The 25490-nt window shown below is 51.7% G+C and overlaps 1 protein-coding gene across 3 annotated transcripts in view; it reads right to left on the reverse strand.

Moving 5' to 3' along the window:
* Positions 1 to 25490, reverse strand: part of LOC147028772 (serine/threonine-protein kinase D1-like) — a 137171-nt gene that overhangs the window by 100587 nt on the left and 11094 nt on the right. Inside the window, exon 2 of one of the 3 annotated variants that reach the window (XM_085879486.1) lies at positions 23294 to 23393. The exons of the other annotated variants lie outside the window; for them this stretch is intronic. Within the exon in view, the coding sequence (XP_085735612.1) occupies positions 23294 to 23299 (6 nt within the window). The 5' untranslated portion in view covers positions 23300 to 23393. The remainder of the gene's footprint in view (positions 1 to 23293; positions 23394 to 25490) is intronic. 3 annotated transcript variants of the gene reach the window in all.

The following is a 25490-nucleotide window of genomic DNA, read 5'->3' on the forward strand; positions in this document are numbered from 1 at the left end:
TCCCCTAGTACATTTTACCTACGGATCCCTGAGTGCGACATTCATGGTATTCGTGTCCCCAAAATAAATAACCTGAGGGCTGCGTAACTATCTAAACAAACTCACTCATACGGACGACTTAAATAAAATTGCCGGCGCTAAGACAAACATGCCGGGGGCGCACTCATATGTACAGTACATCTTACCTTAACTTACAAATTTTACACTAAACCATGGCCCAGGATCATTGAACTCTGCAAAAGAAAAGCAGTTAGCAGGGAGCCAGGCTGCCCACATGCAGTCTCTGGCTCAAACAATGCAGGTGACAGGTAACGTGGCTGGCTGCTCACACGCAGTCCAAGGCCTTCCCTTTTTAACTGAACGCAGTGAACCACAACGGTGCATGGGCTGCACAACGTAGTCTCCGTGCCAGCTCAAGTGGCACACGCAATGAGCACAACGAATGGATGGATGAATGGATGGACCGAATGCAGTGAACCACAACGGTGCATGGGCTGCACAAACGCAGTCTCCGTGCCAGCTCAAGTGGCACACGCAATGAGCACAACGAATGAATGGATGAATGGATGGACGCAAACACGGTGCACGGGCCGCCACTGCAGGCCCGTGTTGTAGCTGCCAACAGGGCAGTTCTCGCAGCTTGCAAACTGTTGCTTTCTGATCCTGGCGCACATGGAAACGAACAGGGGGGGGGGGGCAAAGCAAAAATTGAATGGGGCTGGTGAACCTGGGCAGTGGGCATGGCATGGCAAAGGCAGCAGGCAAACACAGCCCGCAGAAGAAGAAGGCCGCTGCAGGCAAACACAGCCGGCAGATGAACTGGCCGGCACAGGCCTTGAAGAAAAACAGCCAGCAGATGAACTGGCCGGCACAGGCCTTGCAGAAAAACAGCCAGCCGGCAGACGATCCAGCCGGCACAGGCCTTGCAGCACAGCAGCTGCAGATGAAGCTGGCCAGCCTCTGCCTTGAAGAAAAACACGGCCAGCCGATGAAGTTGGCCAGCCTTTGCCGTTCAGTGGAGGTTGGTGGAGGGAGTGCGGTGGTGCTGGCCACTTGGAAGGCGGGCTCGGACCTACCTACCTGTCTCCCTCCCAACCTATCGCCTTTGCCTGTCACTGTACATACCCACTCCCTTAATTTGTCAAACCCCAATTTAGCCCCAACTTATTTTTTTTTTATTTTTACTTTTATGTTTACTTCCCCTCTATAAATCGTCCCCTAACCCCCTTTATCGTCCTTGTTCGGCTAACCTATCCTGTCACCTAGCCTACTCCCAACCCCTACGTTCCCTTCCCGGAGGGGAATAAGGGAGAGCTAACGTCCTGTGTCGAGGCCCAACGAAGCCTCAGAATGGCCTCCCCAGAGTTCGGCGATCTAACCCAAAGTGGGTCCAGCGGCCCACAACGACAGCGAGGGGATGGATGGTGCGGAGGGGTACACTTCCTAGTCTACCCTATCCATTTAACTGTTAAACTACCCCGGGGCTTTCAACAAGCGCCTCTCGCTTAAACTATTGGTTCTAACAACCCAGATTCCCGTCGCCTGTGTTGGTGTCCTCACAATTTCGGGCCTCGCCCCCCAATTTTCTCTCCGTGCCCTCACACGGTCTCCTGGCTGGGACACGTGGCTCCCTTTGGCAGGCACGACCCTCTGCCGAATCTCCCGCTATGGCACCCCCGGGCACTACACTGCCTCCGAGCCTACCAGCTCCCTAACACCGGGGAGTGCCCCCCATGGCACCTCCCCTGAAACGCACACGTGGCAGGCCGGCCTCCCGGGCCCCTTTCCGAGGGTCACCCGTGCCCACAACACTGCTCACGCGGCTAATGGCACCCCGGGCCCCCGCACCAAGCAGGCGCACCCGTGCCCACTACTCTATCCCGGCCCCCCATGGGCCCTTGGCCTACCGCGGCCGACTAGCCTGGTGCCCGGGGTACCCACTCAGCGATACTCACCTTTCGCAGCCACGCTCCCAAGCCCGTCAACAGGGCTCCTGCACCCCTCCAAATGGGTCTCGAGCCTACTTTCCCACCAACAACAAAACGACCTCCATTTTTCAATTTGACTAACCCAGCTAACTCACTCTACACTGACCCCGGGGTCCCTTGGGCGGGAGTCACTCCTCCCCCCAATCACTCATCGCACCATGCATTCCCCATTCGCTCCATACACACAGACCCGCTGGCCTCACTCACTCACCAAGCACATGCTTCCACTTCACTCACCAACAACTCTTCAACACACACACCACTGAACTCTGCCATCCTTCTAACTACTTCCCCTAACTAACTCGTGCTCCCACGTCGTCCCTTAAACTACAGCACGTTCCATTTAACACTACGTAGCTAAACTACGTCCCCTCTACACATTCACAGTCTGTCACTGTCTCCTAATCTCTTTAATCAATTTCCCCACCTAAATCTGGCTACAATCCCTCTAACTAATCCATTCCACGGACTCCATGAGGACTTACCCCTGCCCCATGAAGTCGGTCTAGCTAAGCTAACCCTTCCCCCTAACTAGTTTCCATCCTGTGCCCCGGGTAAGGGGGTCTTTCACCCCTTGCCCAGGAATCCTGTACACCCGAAAGTGAGGCTTGCTTTTTTTTTTTTTCCATGCGCAGCACCTGCGCGGCAACTCAGAGCTCGCGCACTTTGCACCTGCCCGTGACGTCATGCAGCTGCACGTGTTCCTCGTCCCTCCTTGGACGGGACCATCCGGCAGAGATACCCCTCCTGCCGGATTCCAACCCCACGTGCAGCCATGACGTCACCGTGCGCATAAAAAAACAAGCCCCACGTCTCGAGGGGTTCCCCACGCGAACACATGTGCTTTGCCCGTTGGAGCTTAACACACACGATCGCGTGGAGAACCCGTCCGGTCCAAATCCGTTTACCTGCCTAAACTTTGTCCGTCCGCGGGATCGGCAAATCCACCGCGTGCGTTTCCGGACCGGGACTTCACTCTCGCAAGCGAGCACGTGGCGGTCTCGTGCGTTGCACAGCACGAACCGCGTGCTCACTGCTGGGTGAACCCGGCACGGTCCTCGAAACAGCTACAGCCGCTACTCGGCTTTCTCTCCTCTGTCGCCGTCTCCGTCTCCATTCAACCCACGCACACCTGCGTGTTACGACGCACACAGTCCACTCCATCACATTCACACGGGGAGACGCGGCTGCGTGCTCCCGCATGCCGACCGACATCTCCCTCTCATACCGCTCTCTCACACACACGGTCTCCCTGGCACACAGCGACCTTGCACACGGCCGTTCACTCACGCGTGCGGGGGCACTCACCCGCGGTGCCTCACTCGCACTCCGTGCCTCATCCACACACGCGGGGGCACTCACCTGCGGTACCTCACTCATACACACGGCGACACTCACACACGCGGTCTCTTCCACACACGGTTCCTCACCCACACACGCGGGGGCACTAACCCGCGGTGCCTCACTCACACTCCGTGCCTCATCCACACACGGCGTGCTGGGAAGCACGTACTCCGGCACCATCGCCACCACACCACTCACACGTGGTGCCTCACTCATACTGGCCGTTTCACTCACACACACGGCCTCACTCACACACGGTGCCTCACCCACGCACGGCGTGCTGGGAAGCACGTACTCTGGCTCCATCGCCACCACACCACTCACACACGGGGTCGCTTCCACACACGGGGACGCACTCACACCTTGCACCACACACACAGGGACAACCACACTGGGGATTTGTGTCCCCACAAGGGTCTCCGGGGCCTCTATATCCCCCAAGCTCTCTGTGCACCTGTCCACAGCACTCGTCCCCTCAACCTCGCAAAGCACGACCGAACTCACCTGGTCGTGACTCACCTCAAGGGGGCATACTCCCTCCCCTCGTTCCTGGAGGAGGCCATCCAGCTGCTCGCACCGGGTCCCTGCACGCTCCGCGAGCTCACCCCCATTATCCTCCACTACCTCCGTGTGTGTGTGCGCGTCACTTACCCCGTCTTCCTCGTGTAGTCTTTCCTCTATTTTTTCTATCTCCCGTGTCTCTGCCAATTCTTCACCCTTTACCTCCCTTGTCTCAACTATTATTTCCTTTGTCACGGCCTTCATGCCCGCCTGCAGGCATCGGCCCATGTTCTGCGTCTCACCCCGGAACTTTTTCATTTCCTCCTTCATTTGCTGTGTATTCGCATCCATCGTCGTTTTCACTTCATTTGTATTTGTATCCATCTTTTCATCCATTTTTTTCATATTCGCATCCATTTTTTCGATCATTTGTTTGTTCATTGCCGCCAGCATGGCGCATAGCTGGGCCATGTTGGATGCACTCAGCTGAGCCGTTTCGGCAAGGGTTGGGGAAGGGTTTTGGTGGAGAGGGGGGGGAGGTGTCATACACTGCGGCCGCTGCCGCACCCATTTCAGGTTCTGGGTTCAGTTGGGCGAGTCCGTGTTCCTGCACAATCAACATTTCCTGCTCGGGGATTCCATCCTGGACCATGGACTCTACATTATTACACATATACATTTCTAATACCTCCGGCTCCCGCTCGCCTTGAGACGCCATCTTGCTTCTCGTGAAGGGTTAATTTCGCTCGCTCGTAATTTGGAGGGAATCGGGGGTCGCTTCTCTCACCCCTGGACCGATTCCCGTGAATTTAGCCGGAGACAGGAGAGCCTGTTTTCCTGTTCTCCGATACCAGTGCCGCGAGGAGGGCGATGAATTTGTATCGCACGACCTGACACCAGTGTTGCGGTCTTCGCGCCCGCCGGCGTGCTGACGGCCACGTAACTCGAATCGCGGCACGTCGCCCACCGGACGGACAATCCAGTCGTGACCCTCTCGGACTAACGCCGGGAACCAGTCACGGGTGGACCTTTCGGTCTCACCGCGATCGAGCCAATCAGCCCCCGCGTGGGATAGGGTTGCTCGCCAAATTCGAACTACCTAAGTACCCACACGGAGGGTAGACCGGGCGATCGCACCTCGCCGCAGGTCGACTTCGGACACGGGCCACTTAAGCGACCCGTTCCGTACTATCAGAATAACCGAGCGGTGTTATCGTCGACCTCGACGGTTCGATTAATTATCGGGCGTGTTCAGCCCACTACCAACCCTTTACGTGAAGCAAGATGGGGATTCAATGGAGGAAAAGACGAAGCGAAGCGGGAGAACAGTTCAACAATAAAGCACATTTATTCTCGGCACACGGGAAGCACACAAATACAATTCCACCAAATGCACACAAAAAAAAGAAAACACAATTCCATTTACACAAAAAGCAAACATAAAAGTGAAAACACAGTGCAGAGCTAATACCGACTACCGAGCACACGGCAACACTTATACAATTCTACTTCACAGACGGCGCCGACAACACATACCCAAAACCAAGGAAAGAATATCCCCAAGAATGAGGCAGGCCTGAGGCCGAGACCGGGTCGGGCCTACCCGTCTGGTGATGAGACGCGGAGCGGCGATGGCCCCGCAACCCGCGGGCCTCGTGGACAGTGCCTGGCAGGGGGTGGGAACGGGGCCCCCTTGGTCGCACTATCTCAGCGCGGGGGGAAACAGGAGGGGGTTGCTGATGCTCGGGGTATAGTGGATGTTTATTATCCCTGGTGTGCGTCTCCACCTCGGCCAGGTCGCGCTGCCGGCCTCCCTCGGGCATGCAGCTCCTGGCACCGACGCGAGCACCCCCTCGTCCGACTCTCTTCAGCTTCTCCAGCCACTGCCGGCTTCGGGCTCCAGTCTTCCACACTCGTCCCCTCCGTTCCGACTCCTTCTCGTTCTCGACTCCTTCTCGTTCTCGTTTGCGACTCTCCCTCTGACTGACGAACACCGTCCTTTTATCCCCCCGTAACTTCGCCTTTGACCCCCTCCCTTTGACCTTTCACCTCGCTCCCCATTGGCCCGAGAAAAAGTGGGCGTGAAGGCTTTTGATCCACAAATTTGCATATATCGATCGTTCTGGAGGCGGGGCCAAATCGCCCCTCGCTCACCGATTGGACGGCAAAAAGTGGGCGTGTGTCGTTTTTGATCCGTTTTTGAAGCACAAAATCCGTGATTTTGTACACGCTGTTCGACGCGCGTTCTGCATGAGTCCAACACCGGTACCCACAGCGGGGCAAGAACGGTGGCGATGCTACGGTTGTGAGGTGTGCGTGAAGGTCGTGGCGGTTGTGGTGAAGCGGTGGTTGTGGTCGGTGGTTGATGTTGTGGTTGTGATCATGGCGGTTGGTCCAAAATAAAGATAGTAAAAGAAAAACGGCTATCCTGAAGAGTCGCAGCTCGCATAAATGACATGTATTCCCACTAGACAACGGGTTTGGGCCTAACTACACATGCACTTACCGAGATACCTCACCTAAGGGACCTGAATGGTGGTTTGCGAATCTGGTAACCACAACAATATATACATATATATATATATATATATATATATATATATATATATATGTACATACATATTTAAGCCTGGTGTTGGCGTAGTGGTTGGGGTAGTGGCTTGGGATCCAAAAGGTCCTGAGTTCAAGCCCCATTGGCCGCTTGAATTAATACACACCAGGGGGTTGACTCAGCCTGTCATCCTTCCGAGGTCGGCGAAGTGAGTACCAGTGTACTGGGCCCGGTGTATGCCCCGGTTGGAATAGGTGTACCATATCCCTGTGTCGTAAGAGGCGACCAGGGTTGCGTCAGAAGGGCATCCAGCATAAAACCTGTGCCAAATTACTATGCGGATCATAACTGATAATCCGCTGTGGCGACCCCTAACGGGAGCAGCCGAAAGAAGAAGAAGAAGAAATATATATATATATATATATATATATATATATATATATATATATATATATATATATATATATATATATATATATATATATATATATATTGTAGATTTCCGCCCGTTTGGCGTGCGCACGACCTTTTCAGCCCAATCCAGGCCGCAAGTCCACCGAAGGCCGCAATCCAGTCATGACTTTCTGGATCAACGCCGAAATCCAGTCACGGATGCCTTAATGCATCATAAACCAGCCAATTCTTCTGTCCACGCGCTACAGGGTCAATCGCCGAATTATCGATATACCTAACTATTCGCGCGGACAGAAATACCGGGAGTTTATTCCTCAACAGGACCTGCACGAAAACGAGCCGCTTAAGCAGTTCGTTCCGTATGCGAATGCCGAGCGGTTTTATATCGCCAAGTCCCATCGGACCAGATGTACGTTTTATCGGCTTTAAAAGCCAGCTAATTCTCCGTATGCACCATAGCAGTCAATGGAGAAAGTGACGCAACAGGCGGGTTGACATTCAAACAATGGGGGATTTATTTTCACACGTAAGCAGTCAATGAATGGGGATAGGGGACAAGACACATGCAAAAGCCTACAGCCGATTTCTATCGGAATGCAAGTATATGCAGGCACTTAACAACAATTCTACTTATAAGACAGGGCCCACAGACTTCCATGCAAAACCCAAGAAAGAACATAATCGGGCTCCTGAGCCTTTAATGCACTCAGGGCCGGGATGACCAGAACAGGCCCTGAGAGACCGGGCAGGTTACCTCGTCACCCTTGTGGTGACTCGATGGGTCTTTGGGCCGGTGGCCTCTGGTGTCTCTGCTCGGTCCCTGTGGTGTAAACGTGCCAGTCGCTTGAGCGGCTTGGCGAGCGGCTGGCTCGGTTCCCCTCGGCCGTCCTGCCTTCACTGCGGCCTGGTCGGTTGGGCCTAGCCGATGACGCACTGGAGGAGTGAACGGGTCTTTCGCTCGACCGCTTCAGGGTCGTTTTGCCCGAACCCCCGAGCTCCGCGCTCCGACTGGCTCCGTTGGTTGCGCTGGAAAACCTTCCAGCGAACGAACTCCACTGCTCCAACGAACCAACTGCACTCGCCAGCTTCACCACCAACCGCTCGGCTAACAGCCGATTGTCCCACTCGCCAACTCCTCGACTGGCCTCTGGTGTCTCTGCTCGGCTTTTTATAGCCCCAAGGGGAGGGGCCGCTGTGGGCTTCGCCACCCGAAATCGGCGCGCGCCTTCCCCCTTTTCACCTTTGAACCTTCATCCAGGCTGTATCCGCCCCTCTCACACGTGGGCGTGGTTGAAATCGCTGATCACACGCGGACGTGGTCGAAATCGCCGATCCCACGCGGACGTGGTCGAAATCGCCGATCACACGCGGACGTGGATGAAATCGCTGATCCTGTCGCGCCGCGAGTTCCCACTAAGGGCACTTTGCCGCTGTCGAGGAGGACGTGATGATATTGCGATCAGAAGATGTTTGTTTGTTAAAAAATAAAAGACAGACAAAGAATAACGGCAAACTCAAAGATGCACAGCCCGGCACACGAATAAATCCCGTTATACATTGGTGGGGAAATCTAACCTGGAACACACACTTATCGAAATAACTGATCTTCGGGGAACCTGAATGGTGTTCTGTGAATTTCCACCACCGTAACAATATATATATATATATATATATATATATATATATATATATATATATATATATATATATATATATGTATATATATATATATATATATATATATATATGTATGTATATATATATATATGTATGTATATATATATATATATATATATATATGTATGTATGTATATATATATATATATGTATGTATATATATATATATATGTATATGTATGTGTATATATATATATATATATGTATGTGTATATATATATATATATGTATGTATATATATATATATATATATATTGTTGCGGTATTCGCGCCCGCCGGCGTGCTGACGGCCACGTAACTCGAATCGCGGCACGTCGCCCACCGGACGGACAATCCAGTCGTGACCCTCTCGGACTAACGCCGGGAACCAGTCACGGGTGGACCTTTCGGTCTCACCGCGATCGAGCCAATCAGCCCCCGCGTGGGATAGGCTTGCTCGCCGACCCGACCTACCTAAGTACCCACGCGGAGGGTAGACCGGGCGATCGCACCTCGCCGCAGGTCGACTTCGGACACGGGCCACTTAAGCGACCCGTTCCGTACTATCAGAATAACCGAGCGGTGTTATCGTCGACCTCGACGGTTCGATTAATTATCGGGCATATTCAGCCCACTACCAACCCTTTACGTGAAGCAAGATGGGGATTCAATAGAGGAAAAGACGAAGCGAAGCGGGAGAACAGTTCAATAATAAAGCACATTTATTCGCGACGAACGGAAAGCACACATATTCAATTCCACCAAAAGCACACAAAAAAAGAAAAACACAAGTCAATTTACACAAAAAGCAAATATAAAAGCGAAGACAATGCAGAGCTAATACCGACTACCGAGCACACGGCAACACTTATACAATTCTACTTCACAGACGGCGCCGACAACACATACCCAAAACCAAGGAAAGAATACCCTCAAGGATGAGGCGGGCCTGAGGCCGAGACCGGGTCGCGCCTACCCGTCTGGTGATGAGACGCGGAGCGGCGATGGCGCCTCAACTCCACGGGCCTCGCGGACAGTGTCTGGCAGGGGGTGGGAAAGGGGCCCCCTTGGTCGCACTATCTCAGCGCGGGGGGAAACAGGAGGGGGTTGCTGATGCTCGGGGTATAGAGGATCTTTATTATCCCGCGACGAGCGTCTCCACCTCGGCCAGGTCGCGCTGTCGGCCTCCCTCGGGTGCAGCTCCCTGCACGACGCGAGCACCCCCTCGTCTGGTGTCGCCGCCTTTCCACAGCTCCGTCCCCTCCGTTCCGACTCCAACGCACACGACGAGCAGCTCCACCGCCCGCGAAGTCTTGACCCTCTGCTTCCGACTCTCCTACTCTCCGCCTCTGGACTCTCCGACTCTCGACTCTGGACTCTCTTCACTTCTACTCCTCGTCTGGTGTCTCCTGACTCTGCTCTTCTAGACTCTCCTCTTCCCCTGGCTGACGAACACGGTCCTTTTATCCGCCCCGTAACTTCGCCCTCTCATCTTTGACCCCCTCCCTTCGACCTTTCACCTCGCTCCCCATTGGCCTGAGAAAAAGTGGGCGTGAAGGCTTTTTGATCCACAAATTTGCATATATCGATCGCCCTGGAGGCGGGGCCAAATCGCCCCTCGCTCACCGATTGGACGGCAAAAAGTGGGCGTGTGTCGTTTTTGATCCGTTTTTGAAGCACAAAATCCGTGATTTTGTACACGCTGTTCGGCGCGCGCCCTGCACGAGTCCAACACCGGTACCCACAGGCGGCGCAAGAACGGTGGCGATGCGACGGCTGCGAGGTGTGACGTGAAGGTCGTGGCGGTTGTGGTGAAGCGGCGTTGTGGTTGGTGGTTGATGTTGTGGTTGTGGTGGTAATCATGGCGGTTGGTCCAAAATAAAGATAGTAAAAGAAAAACGGCTATCCTGAAGAGTCGCAGCACGCATAAATGACATGTATTCCCACTAGACAACGGGTTTGGGCCTAACTACACATGCACTTACCGAGATACCTCACCTAAGGGACCTGAATGGTGTTTTGCGAATTTGGCAACCACAACAATATATATATATATATATATATATATATATATATATATATATATATATATATATATATATATATATATATATTGTTGCGAACCGGGTAATCGGCTGTGAGCACGACCTCTAGGTGGAGCAGTAGGGTCGACTCTACCTAACACCCGGAATCTAGATCGTACCCTTCGGAAAACTCCGAGGGTATGGATCCCTTCCCGGACCATGAATCGTCAATAATTCCACCACGTGGGACAAGGTTATTTTCCAATCTTCAAAATAGCTAGAGATGCACGTGGCGAGTTACCGAGTAATCACACCCTCGACGGCCCTCGTACGAGTCGAGCCGTGAGCGTGCCCGACCCGTGCGCAACCCGAGCGGACGGTTGCCGAAGTTCCGTCTGTCCAAATGTACATTTACAGCGGCAACAGCCTATGTAATTCACCAACACGTGACATGCTAAACCAATGGAAGAAACACAGCAACGAACTGATACATTTAACAAATGTATTTATTTATAATGGGGGAAGGGGGGAGCACGCAAGAAGGAGAGTTATCACGACTAATAGAGAAGCAAGTATGTACAGCAAAGAGCAATTAAACAATTCCTACTTACAGACGGGCCCACTCACAGACGCACACCCAAAGAAACGAACCCAAAATGGTCTTTTTTATCGCTTCAGCTCAGAGGGAAGTCGAGCTGAAGGACGAGAAAGTCGCAGCCATCCTGGCCACGCCGCGCAGCTCGACGTCCGCACCTTCCCGGAGCATCAGTCGGCCAAAAAGGAACCAGGGCAGCCAGACGCAGACCACGCTAGCCACAAGACGAGCCGAGAACCGGAGCACGCTAGCGACGAGATGTCTTTCGCCCAGCCTCGAGAGATGCGTTTTGAACGGGCGCAAATTCTTCCTCTCTCACTTGAGCAGATCCCCCTAGAGAGATGCGGTTTCAACAGACGCGAATTCTTCCTCTTACTCGAGCAGATCCACCCGATTATTTCCTCTCCATTCCTTTTATCGCTCTTGGGCGCGGTTCGCTCAGGTGTGGCCCATCCTCAGTGGGTGGGACACGACGCACTCCCTTACTTGGCGCGCAGCCAAGTTCATGAATCGGTTCATGACCATATTTGGGAATGGAATTCAGTCCGCTCATCGTTGGGTGGGACACGACGCACAACCTTAATTGGCGCACAGCCAAGCAAATCAGTTCATGACCATATTTGGGAATGGAATTCCATCCCCGAACGAATTCCGAACACGCCCGCATTCCAGTGAGCACGCGGAGAATGCCGGGAGCAGAGGGTTATCGCTGTGAGAGCGAAGATGGCATTGTTGTTGTAGTTGTTGCTGTGAGTGATGTAAAAATCCTAACTATTAAAATAACTCACAGTGCACGTACATTTATTCACCCATTAAACGAGGGACGGGGATCCTAACTAAAAAGAAATACTTACCGATATAACTGTTCTATCGGACTTGTATGTTGAGTGCTCATGGCTTCCAGATTCGTAACAATATATATATATATATATATATATATATATATATATATATATATATATATATATATATATATATATATATATATATATATATATATATATATATATATATATGTATATACACACACACTGATGAGCCAAATCATTAGGACCACCTGCCTAATATGCTGTTGGTCCTCCATGTGCTGCCAAAACAGCGCCGACCGGCCGAGGCATGGACTCTACAAGAACCCTGAAGGTGTCTTGTGGTATCTGGCACCAAAACATTAGCAGCAGATCCTTCAGGCCTGTAAGTTGTGAGGTGGAGCCACCGTGGATCGGACTTGTCGGTCCAGCACATCCCACAGATGCTCAATTGGATAGAGATCAGGATAATTTGGAGGCCAGGGCAACACCGTGAACACTTCATCATGTTCCTCAAACCATTCCCGAACAATGTGTGCAGTGTGGCAGGGCGCATTATCCAGCTGAAAGAGGCCACTTCCATCAGGGAATACCATTGCCATGAAGGGGTATACCTGGTCTGCAACGATGTTTAGGTAGGTGACACGTGTCAAATTGACGTCCACATGAATGGCCGGACCCAGGGTTTCCCAGCAGAACATTGCCCAGAGCATCACACTCCCTCCACCGGCTTGTCGTCTTCCCGTAATGCCTCCTGATGCCATCACTTTCCCCAGGTAAACAGCGTACACGTACACGGCCATCCACGTGATATAAAAGAAAACGGGACTCCTCGGACCAGGCGACCTTCTTCCACTTCTCCAAGGTCGAGTTCTGACGCTCACGTGCCCATTGTAGGTGCTTTCGACGGTGGACAGGGGTCATCATGGGCACTCTGACCGGTCTGTGGCTTCGCAGCCCAATACACAGCAGGGTGCGATGTACTGTGGATTGTGACACATTCCTCCTGTGACCACCATTAAAATTATCTGTGACTTATGCCACAGTAGACCTTCTGTCGGTTCGGACCAGACGGGATAGCCTTCGTTGCCCCCGCGCATCGATGAGCCTTGGGCACCCAACACCCTGTCACCGGTTTGTGGTTTGTCCCTCCTCGGACCACTGTCAGTGGGTACTCACCACTGCTGACCGGGTGCACCACACAAGCCTTGCCGTTTCAGAGATGCTCTGACCCAGTCGTCTGGCCATAACAATTTGGCCCTTGTAAAAGTCGCTCAGGTCTTTACTCCTGCCCATTTCTCCTGCATTCAACACATCAACTTCAAGAACTGACTGTTCACTTGTTGCCTCATATCCCACCACTTGGCAGGTGCCATTGTAACAAGATATTCAATGTTATTCACTTCAACTGTCAGTGGTCATTATGTTTTGGCTCATCAGTGTATATATGTATATATATATATATATATATATATATATATATATATATATATATATATATATATATATATATATATATATATATATATATATATATATATATAATGCATACAAACATTTAGGTCCTCAGACAGTTATTTCCCTAAATGCATGTCCAGGATAGATAAATCTCCATGTCTGGTGGGATTCTAACTTTGATGCGTTGGAGAAGAGTAAAGAATAGATTCCCTTTCTTATGGAATGGCCTTTTTCTCTTTACGACAGACACATTCATGCACGTGAGATTGCCACTAGGCCGACGGAGACTTGTCTACCCCCATTCCATCAGGACACATTGGCTTGGAGGTGGACGATATATTTACACCTTGGACTGACAGGACGTTTGATCAAGCACACCGCGGGCTTTTCCTGAGCAGTTATTCTGACGGTCAAATGCGGCTGTGGATCATTTACCTCATCGACCTATTTTCCATCGACGTTCGACACCCACCGCTTTCACCAACATTGACGCCCACCTTTTTCCATCGACGTTTGACGCCCAGTTTGGCAGCTGTATATGCTGGCTGGCTCTTGGTCGTGTCAGGCTGAATGGAGAGGTGATGGTTGTTGTTGTTGATGTTTTATGAGCACTTCATGGTTTCGCTCAGTAATTCTGGCAAATGGCTGCTTTCTGCCGTTCGTCCAGTACCACAAACATGGCATCGCGGGTTCGGTTCGCTTGGGCAAACAGTCCGATGCTGATTTGGTGTTGCATCTCGCTCTGGTAAGGAAGGAATGATCGCGAGATTGACGGATGGTCACGTGCAACGATGCGCCAATAAGCAAGGTGGATTTGGCTGAAGTCTGCTTGAGACTCCGCCCAGACTGGCCACCGATAAAAAAGGACGGGAGGACCGTTTTTCTGACAGTTTGTGACGGCCTTGCAGCTCTAATAGCTGGTGACAGCCTTACACAGCGCCTCAGTGGCTCACAGCTTCTCACAGCGCCTCAAAACCCCTCACAGTGCCTCACAGCTACTTACAACTGTCCGTTGGTTGTGACTCCTAGTGGCTCCTCATGGTGGGTGACGCTTGGACCGTTAATGCTGGTTCTGCTCGAGACCTGCTCTTGGCGTACCTGATTCTTGGCATCCCTGGTTCCTGGAGGTGACGACGTGATGTCGATTGGTGTTCAAGCCTCTTTGCGGGTTGGTGCACGGCAAGACAGGGTGCTGTCAATGGACCAAGGCACGTTCACACATTTCGGGATATTTTATTTGACGCACGATGACTTCTACCTTGAAAAGCCGAGACCGGATTTCTTCCCCCCCGAATGATCTGCTGGGAACCTTAGTCTCGTATTGAATCGTTAAGTAAGGCAGAGTGATAAGCATCTGTTCTTTGTCTGTTTTTCTATCAATGCCTGTTTAATTCTTCATTTACTTGAGATTATTGTGATTGATTTGAATTGACCAATTTTCACCACAAAGAAATAAAAAGTTCTTCAGTTTATTTATTTTTTCCTTATTAATAAATTCCTTGACGTTTCAACCTGTCCGTGCTTGTCCTTTCCTTCCATTGAACTAGCATTGTCCGAACTAAGATAGACTAGGAGGTAATTACCAAACGAATTAACCTGTCATAGTCGGCACGCACTTGCGGTAAACGCTCAGCCGCCCTAATCAAGATCGAATCAAGAAATGATTGGTGCTTTGCAGAGGGTGCGCTCCCCATTCAGGAAGCCATGTGACCTCTAGTTAAACGTAAAATATGACGGTGGACACTGGAACTCGTGCTTGACTGGTAGGGGTTCGTGGTTCGAAAGCAAGCCACCATACCACAAAGTTAATTGTGAGCGGTGGCCCCAGGTCCGGCTCATCCGAGGAGAAACGGGGATTAACCCCCTCATCATACACTCGGTACCCGTGGCCGCAACAACATATACAACAACAGCAACGCCAACAGCCACGACCTTTACCGTCACAACTCGCCCTTGCAACCATCGCATCACCGCCATTCCCGGGCCGCTTGTGGGCACCCCGATACTGGACTCGTACAGGGCGCGCACCGAGCAGCGGGTGCAAAAACACCAGCCTTTCCGAGAAATCGGATCAAGAATGATTCACGCCCACTTCTGTTCCGTCCTATCAGCGAGCGTGGGGCGATTTGGCCCCGCCTCCAGGCGCGTCGGAGTATAATCGCTATATGCAGATTCGCGGATCAAGAATGATTCACGCCCACTTTTCCTCTGTCCAATGGGGAGCGTGGCTCCGCCCCCGAGCCATTCCTGATCCAAAAATCTGCATATGATTTCTCCTGTCGGACTATAAAGCAACGAGCGCGGAGCGAATCGAGGCAGTTGGGAAGAGTTAGGGAGTTGGGCAGTTGGACGGAGTTGAGCAGTTGGGAAGAGTTGGAAGGAGTTGAGAAGAGTCGAGCAGTTGGACAGAGTTGGGAAGAGTTGAAGAGTTGAGGCAGTTGGGAAGAGTTGAAGAGTTGAGAAGAGGAAAGAGTTGAAGAGTTGTGGCGGCGGCGAAATCAGTCGAGAGAGTGTCTGTCGGGGTCCGGAGAGGCTGGAGAAGCCAAGAATCTTTGTGGAGGTCGGCGCTCGTGTCAGAGTCGGGGAGCTGCGGAGAGGGGAGGCCGGTAACGCGATCGAGGTCGCAGTGGAGTCGCTCGTCGTGGGACCCAAGCCAGCCAGATATCCTCTTTCCCCCGAGCATCAACAACCCCTCCCTGTTTCCCCCCGCGCTGAGATAGTGTGAGAAGGGGGCCCCGTTCCCACCCCATTCCAGGCAGTGCCAGCGAGGCCCGCGGAGTCGGGGCGCCGCCGCCATTTTGCGGCTCATCACCAGACGGGTAGGCTCGACGCGGTCTCGGCCCCAGGCCCGTCTGCCCCCTTGTCGATGAGGGTGGCCCCTTTTTCTTTTGCTTTGAGTATATGTGTTGTCGGCGCCGTCTGTGAAGTAAAACTGTATAAGTGTTGCGTGTGCTCGGTAGTCGGTAGTAGATCTGCATTGTGTTTCTTTTGTTACATTTGCTTTTGGTGCATAATTGTTGTGTTTCTTCTTTTGTTACATTTGCTTTTGGTGCATAATTGTATATGTGTGCTTTCCGTTTGCCGCGGAATAAATGTGCTTTATGTTGAACTGTTTCTCCCGTTTCGCTTCGTCTTTTCTCCAATTGAATCTCCATCTTACTTCACGTAAAGGGTTGGTCGTGGGCTAAATACGCCTGATAATTCATCGGAACCATCGAGGTTGACGATAACACCGCTCGGTTATCCCGATAGTACGGAACGGGTCGCTTAAAGTGGCCCGTGTCCGAAGTCGACCTGCGGCGAGGTGCGATCGCCCGGTCTACCCCCGTGTGGGTACTTAGGTAGGTCGAATTTGGCGAACAACCTTATCCCACGCGGGGGGCCAATTGGCACGATCGTGGTGAGGCCGAAAGGCCCACCCGTGACTACTTCCCGGCGTTAGTCCGAGAGGGTCACGACGGGATTGTCCGTCCGGTAGGCGACGTGCCGCGATTCGAGTTACGTGGCCGCTCGCACGCCGGCGGGCGCGAATCCGCAACAATATATATATATATATATATATATATATATATATATATATATATATTATATATATATATATATATATATATATATATATATATATATATATATTGTTGTGGTTGACGAAATTCGCAAACCACCATTCAGGTCCCGTAGGTGAGATATCTCTGTAAGTATATGTGTAGTTAGCCCAAACCCGTTGTTTAGAGGGAATAAATGTCATTCATTCGGGCTGCGACCCTTTTAGATAGCCGTTTTTCTTTTGCTATCTTTATTTTGGACCAACCGCCATTACTACCACCACAACCACCACCAACCGCATCTCCACAACCACAGCCACCTTCTCCAGAACCGCCTTCACAACATCCACCTTCTCCACAACCGCTTTCACACACCAACCACCAACCGCAACGCCGCTTCACAACAACAGCAACGCCAACAGCCACGACCTTTACCGTCACAACTCGCCCTCGCAACCATCGCATCACCGCCATTCCCGCGCCGCTTGTGGGCACCGGTCCTGGACTCGTACAGGGCGCGCACCGAGCAGCGGGTGCAAAAACACCAGCCTTTCCGAGAAATCGGATCAAGAATGATTCACGCCCACTTCTGTTCCGTCCTATCAGCGAGCGTGGGGCGATTTGGCCCCGCCTCCAGGCGCGTCGGAGTATAATCGCTATATGCAGATTCGCGGATCAAGAATGATTCACGCCCACTTTTCCTCTGTCCAATGGGGAGCGTGGCTCCGCCCCCGAGCCATTCCTGATCCAAAAATCTGCATATGGTTTCTCCTCTCGCACTATAAAGCGCCGAGCGCGGGGCAAATCGAACAGTTGGACGGAGTTGGGCAGTTGGACGGAGTTGAGCAGTTGGAGGGAGTTGAGAAGAGAAGAGAGTTGGAGAGTTGTGGCGGCGGCGAAATCAGTCGAGAGAGTGTCTGTCGGGGTCCGGGGAGGCTGGAGAAGCCAAGGATCTTTGTGGAGGTCTGCGCTCGTGTCAGAGTCGGGGAGCTGCGGAGAGGGGAGGCCGGTAACGCGACCGAGGTCGCAGTGGAGTCGCTCGTCGCGGGGCCCAAGCCAGCCAGATATCCTCATTCCCCCGAGCATCAACAACCCCCTCCTGTTTCCCCCCGCGCTGAGATAGTGTGAGAAGGGGGCCCCGTTCCCACCCCATTCCAGGCAGTGCCAGCGAGGCCCGCGGAGTCGGGGCGCCGCCGCCATTTTGCGGCTCATCACCAGACGGGTAGGCTCGACGCGGTCTCGGCCCCAGGCCCGTCTGCTCCCTTGTCGATGAGGGTGGCCCCTTTTTCTTTTGCTTTGGAGTATATGTGTTGTCGGCGCCGTCTGTGAAGTAAAACTGTATAAGTGTTGCCGTGTGCTCGGTAGTCGGTAGTAGATCTGCATTGTGTTTCTTTTGTTGCATTTGCTTTTTGTGCAGAATTGTCGTGTTACTTTTACATTTGCTTTTGGTGCATAATTGTTGTGATTGTATATGTGTGCTTTCCGTTTGCCGCGGAATAAATGTGCTTTATGTTGAACTGTTTTTCCCGTTTCGCTTCGTCTTTTCTTTTATTGAATCTCCATCTTACTTCACGTAAAGGGTTGGTCGTGGGCTAAATACGCCCAATAATTAATCGAACCGTCGAGGTTGACGATAACACCGCTCGGTTATCCCGATAGTACGGAACGGGTCGCTTAAAGTGGCCCGTGTCCGAAGTCGACCTGCGGCGAGGTGCGATCGCCCGGTCTACCCTCCGTGTGGGTACTTAGGTAGGTCGAATTTGGCGAGCAACCCTATCCCACGCGGGGGCCGATTGGCACGATCGTGGTGAGGCCGAAAGGCCCACCCGTGACTAGTTCCCGGCGTTAGTCCGAGAGGGTCACGACGGGATTGTCCGTCCGGTGGGCGACGTGCCGCGATTCGAGTTACGTGGCCGCTCGCACGCCGGCGGGCGCGAATTTGCGACAATATATATATATATATATATATATATATATATATATATATATATATATATATATATATATATATATATATATATATATATATATATATATATTGTTACGGTTGTGGAAATTCACAGATCATCATTCAGGTTCCCTGAAGATCAGTTAGGCCAAAAAAAAAATGTTGCATTGGCGTAACGGGTCACTGAAAAATAGGGTAGGTCGGTCGGGATCTTTATTTATTTATTTATTTTTTTTTTCCTAATAAATCCCAAAATTTTTGGATAATAAATCCAAAAATTTAATAAATCCTAATAAATCCCTCCCAAAATCTCCCCCGGCTCGAGTACCACCCTTTTTGTCGGCGGGTTCTGTCCGAAACACTTCCGGGTTTTTGCGATCGCGATCGCAATCAACAAGATACTTGAAATCGATAGCAAAAAAACAAAAAAAAAAACGTAGGGTCGGCGGAATTTTTAGGGTCGGGCGGGTTACGCCAATGCAACATTTTTTTTTTTTGGCCTTATGTCGATAAGTGTGTGTCCAGGTTAGATTTCCCCAGCGATGTATAACAGGATTTATTTGTGTGCCGGGCTGTGAATCTTGAGGTAGTGTTATTCTTTTCTATCTTTATTTTAAACAATCTTCTCCTCACCATCATCTCCACAAACAACATCATCACAAACAACAACATCTCCTCACCACCTTCTCCACAACCGCCAACATCTCCTCACCACCTTCTCCACAACCGCCAACATCTCACCACCTTCGCCACAACCGCCACCATCTCCTCACCAGCATCTCCACGGCGCCGCCATCTTTTCACCAACAACAACATCCCCAACAAACAACATCTCCACAAACGAACACGATGGCATCCTCGACAACGGCAAAGTGATTTCAAACATGGACGCGCATGACTTGCAAAATGGATCAAAACGACGAAAGGGGCGCAGCCAGCCCAGGGTGAAAGGGGCAAGCGCCGCCTTCGGGTGGCGAAGCCTACAGCGGCTTCACCCCTCCGGGCTATAAAAAGGCGCGTTTCGACGCCGAGAGTCGACTTGGTCAGTGGAGGCAGTCGAGTTGGTGAGTCCAGTCAATTTGCTGTTGGTCGGAGGAGTGGAGTTCGTTCGTCATTGGAGCCAGCCAAGTCACCAAGTTGTTGGTCGTTGTTGGCCGTTGGAGTCAGCAGCGAAGTCGCCAGCCGGAGAGAAGTCGCCAGCCAGCTACATAATGGTCCAAGCGACACTGAGGAGTGAGCGGGCTCTTAAAGAGCATCAACTCGAAAAGAGCAAGGCCCATTCGCTCCTCTGAAGCGTCGTCGGCCAGGCCCGATCGACCAGGCTGCGCTGCTAGGCCCTGGCCCAGCCAAGCCGCCGTTACAACAGCTGCCGCTTTGACAACAGAGACATACGGAGGGTCGCCGACAAAAAGACCATCGAGTCGCCTCAAGGGCGACAAATGTAACCTCCACGGCCTCGCGGAGCTCCTTCGGTCATCCCAGCTCCGTGGAACATTAAAGGCTTACGAGCCCAGTTCCATCTTTCTTTTCTGGGGTTTTTGCATGAAAGTCTGTGGTGCCTTGTCCATAAGTAGAATTGTTGTAAGTGCATGCACGTAATAAATAGATATCGGCTGTAGGTTTTTGCTCGTGTCATATCCCATCCCCCCATTCATTGCATACGTGTGAAAATAAATGTCCCCATTGTTGAAATGTCACCTGCTCGTTGCGTCCTTTCCTGCCATTGACTGCTATAATTGCGTTCGGAATAAATAGCTGGCTGATTAATAGCCGATAAAACTTACATCTGGTCCGACGGGGCTTGGCGATATAAAACCGCTCGGCAATCGCAAATGGAACGAGTTGCTTAAAGCGGCTCGTTTTCATGCAGGCTCCGTTGAGGTCTAAATACCCGGCATTTCTGTCTGCGCGAATAATTAGGTACATCGACAATTCGGCAATCGACCCTGTAGCGCGTGGACAGAGAGTTGGCTGGTTTAAGGGGTGGTAACAACACCCGTAGCTGGGTTTCGGCGTTGATCCGAAAAGCTGCGACGAGATTGCTCGTTCAGTGGGAACGCGCGGCCCACTTTTAGCTAAATTTAGCAAAAGGTGCTCGCTCGCACGCCAAATGGGCGAAAATCCACAACAATATACACATAGGTCAGTTAGCTAATTAATCACGTGATTTAATTACCAGGGAACACGCCCTCGGTACACCTTGTCCGAACCGGATCACTCTACCGGATCCGATGCAGCCGAGCGACACTGCCATACTGACCAAAGACATACTGGCTAAAAGGAACGGATCGTTGGGAATAAAGTCCTGGCTAAAGTAGGATTCAGACCATGCTGGATCAATGGAAGAAAGACAAAAACGAGCAGGGAACATTCCTAATAATAATGTTGCGGGCCAGGGGTCGGTGGCGAGAATGACCATGTGGGGGAGGTTGCATCGTCTCCCACCAAACTCCCCGGAATTTTCGGCCGTCGCTCGGATAACTCCGCGAGCCGGCGGGTCGTTTAACCGACCGTGGAACGCCAATATCTCAACCGCGTGGCGTAGGGTTATTTTGTCTCAATCCAATGTACCTCAGTAACCACGCGATCTCGGCTACCGGGAATCCACGCCCTCGGAATGCCTGGCCGAACCGGATTCAGACGACCGGCAGCGGTAAAATTACACCTACCGACTACCACTCTGCCACCCACCTTTCCAGCTCGGATGCAGTCGAGCGGGCCTGCCCAGGACATCCCGGTGACACTTGTCCGATTACCGGGGATAAAACCCCGCCTAAACTCAGATCCGAACTATGCTGGACCAATGCAAGAAGGGACGGAAACGAACTGGGGACATTTCTACAATTGTTTATTTACAATAAAAAGACACAGGGAAGACTTAACACGGATATGCAAGTAATATTTACAATGATCAAAAACAAACACTTAAACAGTTTCTACTCATAAGACGGGCCTACACGCAGACACACACACAAATGAAAATAACCCCAGAGTTCTTTATTGGACCCTCGCAGCCGAGCTGGGGGTCAGAGTCCAGCTGGGTACCTGACCGTCGGAGGAAGGGGGTGCTCTGTGGTGCGGCACCTGACAATGGCCGTTGGTTTGGTCCCCAGGCGCACGTGTGGGACTCTTGTTTCTCGGCGGAGCTTGGGTGGTGAATAGATGGGTCCACGGAGGGGGGTCAGGGTCGCTCTTTCCTTTCCTTGTAGAGGGCCAGCAGGGACACGTTCGCTGCCTTCACCACCTTCTGCTCAACCCTCCGCTTCAAAAGAACTGCACGCTCAACAACAACCCTCAGAGCCCCATCCAAAACCTTGTCAGAAACCCGTGGAGAACTTCCTCCAAGACCCTTCTTCCTCACTCGACTCTCAACCCCCATAACCCTGTCAAAAACCTCAGAACAACTTTCGTAACAACCCCTTGCTCAGGGAGTCCTTGGCAATCTATGGACCTCCCTCAACGGGGCAGGCCTCGCTTGAACAGACGTCACTCCCCGCCCTGATTGGACAGGCTCCTATGGGTTTGCCTTTTCTGGGCGGGGTTTCGGCCCCTGCCGGGAAACCCCACCCACTCTTCCACCCGGGTTCATATTTGTCGAGCAACAGTATCAATGTTGCAAAGGTCATCATGAAAGAGTTATAACGTTTGTGGAAGCCGAGAAACTGGAACCGCGAGATCCCACCTCGACACGTCAGGGTGCGAGAAGACAGCCGGTTGGCGGTGGATCGTGACAGGGGATGGGATGGTTGTTAGATGACTTGTTTGATGTAATAACCTAAGGAAAAAAAATCGCAACGCACGCCTTTGATTCTCCCACGAGACAAAAGGAAGGGAGTCTGACTACACACATACTTAATGACATAACTGACTTTTGGGACATCTGTATATTGAATGCATATGGTTTCCAGATCCGTAACACTACCCCCTCCTCCCCCCCCCCTTTTTATAGACTCGACCTGAGTCGTTAATTTTCGTGTGGCATGCAGGTGTAGGTTTTCCCCTCATATGTTTTACCTAGAGATCCCTGAGTGCGACATTTGGAATACAAGTCCCAAAAATAAATAACCTGGTGCGTTGCCTAACTAAACTAACAGATTAACTCGGACAACTTAACTACATTGCCGGCACTAAACAAACAACAGGTGGGTTAAAATTATGTACAGTCCTAATATTTACACTACCCATGGCTCAGGATCTGTGATTTGAGGAGAGAAAACACAGCAAGGTAACATTTGTGGGTGAGTGCGCAGCAGGCATCGATGGTCAGACGTCTTTAGGGCCTTCAAAAGGTCCCTTGATTGTCGTTAAATTCTTCTTTATTTTATTTTATTTTTTTATTTCAGCTACTGGAGGTAACTCACCCTAACACGGCAGGCCACACGCCGTTTCACAGGCCATTTGAACTGGCCTTTATGCAACAAGATCTCCGGGCTACTCAGTGCAGTCCCCGGTCTATTTGAACTGACCTTCATGCAGAAACAAGGAGATATCCGGGCTGCTCAGTGCAGTCCCCGGTAACACGGCTGCCTGCAGGGTAGTCCTTGCAAAACACTTTCAGAGATGGTCCTGGAGCACATGGTGAGAGTTGTGACATGGGAAAGTAAACAAAGGCATGGGCGGGTATGGAGGCAAGGCAAAGGCAGGCAAAGCATGGCATGGCAAACGCAGACCAGGCAAGATGCAGTACAACAGGAGGTCGGCGCACGAAGCTGGCTGGCCTCGGTCTGGTCTCGAGAGGTTGTGGAGGGAGTGTGGTGGCGCTGGCCGGTCTGAAAACGGGCTCGGACCTACCCTACGGTCTCCCCCCAACCTATCGCCTATGCCTGTCCGAGCCCATACCCACCCCCATTAGCTTGCAACAACAACAAAAAAACAACGAAATTTAGACTATTTTTATTTATTTATTTTATAATTACGTGTGTCCCTCACTCCCTTTTCGTCTTTGTTCGGCGAACTTGTCCTGACCGTCTATCCCCAATCCCTAAGATCCCCTTTTGAGGGGATTGAGGAAGAGACTAGTGAATCTGTCTCGAGGCCCAATGCAGCCTCAGAATAACTCCCTCAGATTTCAGCATTTTCAAGGTGAGTCCAGCGGCTTACGAACAGCGAAGGGATGGATGGTGCGAAGGGGTACACGTTTTCTATCGATCCTACCATTATATTAAACGTTAATCTATCCCCAGGGCTTTTCAATATGCCTGTCTCTTTAAACTATCGGTTCTAGAAACCATGATTCCCGTCGCCTGTGTTGGTGTTCATTATTCATTTGGGCCCGGCCCGCAAATTTTCACTTGTGCTCTTGCACAATTTCGTGGCTGGGCAGCGTGGCTCCATTGGCAGGGATACCCATCTGCTGAACTCGACCTACGGCACCCCCGGGTCGTTGAGGCTGTCTCCGAGCCTACCTACTCCGCATGAATGTGGGGAATGCCCCTGGCAGTGTCCCCTTCGATGCCCACGTGGCATTTTGGTGCTACGGGTCTTGTTTCCGAGGGCTGCCCATGTCCATTACACCAACCCGGTCGCTTGGACCCATGGCCTACTCTGGCCGAGGACTTTGGTGCCCGGGGTGCCCTCCACTCAGTACGTATATTTCAACACCCACTCTCCCAGCCGGTCAATAGACTCCTGCACCCTTCAAAAGGTTTCGCGCCTTCGTCTAACACCAACACAAACCGACATCCGTTTTGGTTAATTTAACTAACCCACAAACTAACATAACACTAACCCTGGGTTCCCTTGGGTGGGAGTCACTCCTCCCACCAATCATTCATTCGCACCATGCATTCCACATTCACTCCACTCACACTCGGGCCCGCTGACCCACATTCTCTCATCATGTTTCTTTCTTCTCTCTTTTTTTTCAACACACTTGTTATGGCCAAATTGGCCAACACACAAGGGCGAAATTGTCATGGCCAGATGACTGGGTCAGAGTATCTCTGAAACGGCAAGGATTGTGGGGTGCTCCCGGTCAGCAGTGGTGAGTACCTACCGGCAATGGTCCGAGGAGGGACAAACCACAAACCGGTGACAGGGTGTTGGGCGCCCAAGGCTCATCGATGCGCGAGGGCAACGGAGGCTATCCCGTCAGGTCCGAACCGACAGAAGGTCTACTGTGGCACGTCACAGAAAATTTTAGTGGTGGTCACAGGAGGAAAGTGTCACACTCCACAGTGCATCACACCCTGCTGCGTATTGGGTTGCGTAGCCGCAGACCGGTCAGCGTGCCCATGATGACCCCTATCCACCGTCGAAGGTGCCTACAATGTGCACGCGAGCGTCGGAACTGGACCTTGGAGCAGTGGAAGAAGGTCGCCTGGTCCGATGAGTCCCGTTTTCTTTTGGATCACGTGGATGGCCATGTACATGTGCGTTGTTTACCTGGGAAAGTGATGGCATCAGGATGCTTTATGGGAAGACGACAAGCCAGTGGAGGGAGTGTGATGCTCTGGGCAATGTTCTGCTGGGAAAGCCTGGGTCTGGCCATTCATGTGGACGTCGATTTGACATGTGTCACCTACCTAAACATCGTTGCAGACCAGGTACACCCCTTCATGGAAATGGTATTCCCTGGTGGCAGTGGCCTCCTTCAGCAGGATAATGCACCCTGCCACACTGTACACATTGTTCGAGGTTGGTTTGAGGGAAATTATGAAGTGT

Source organism: Eptatretus burgeri, chromosome 4 (genome assembly GCF_056783735.1).
Source record: "Eptatretus burgeri isolate ZD-2024b chromosome 4, Ebu_testis_v1, whole genome shotgun sequence".
NCBI classification, from domain to species: domain Eukaryota; kingdom Metazoa; phylum Chordata; class Myxini; order Myxiniformes; family Myxinidae; genus Eptatretus; species Eptatretus burgeri.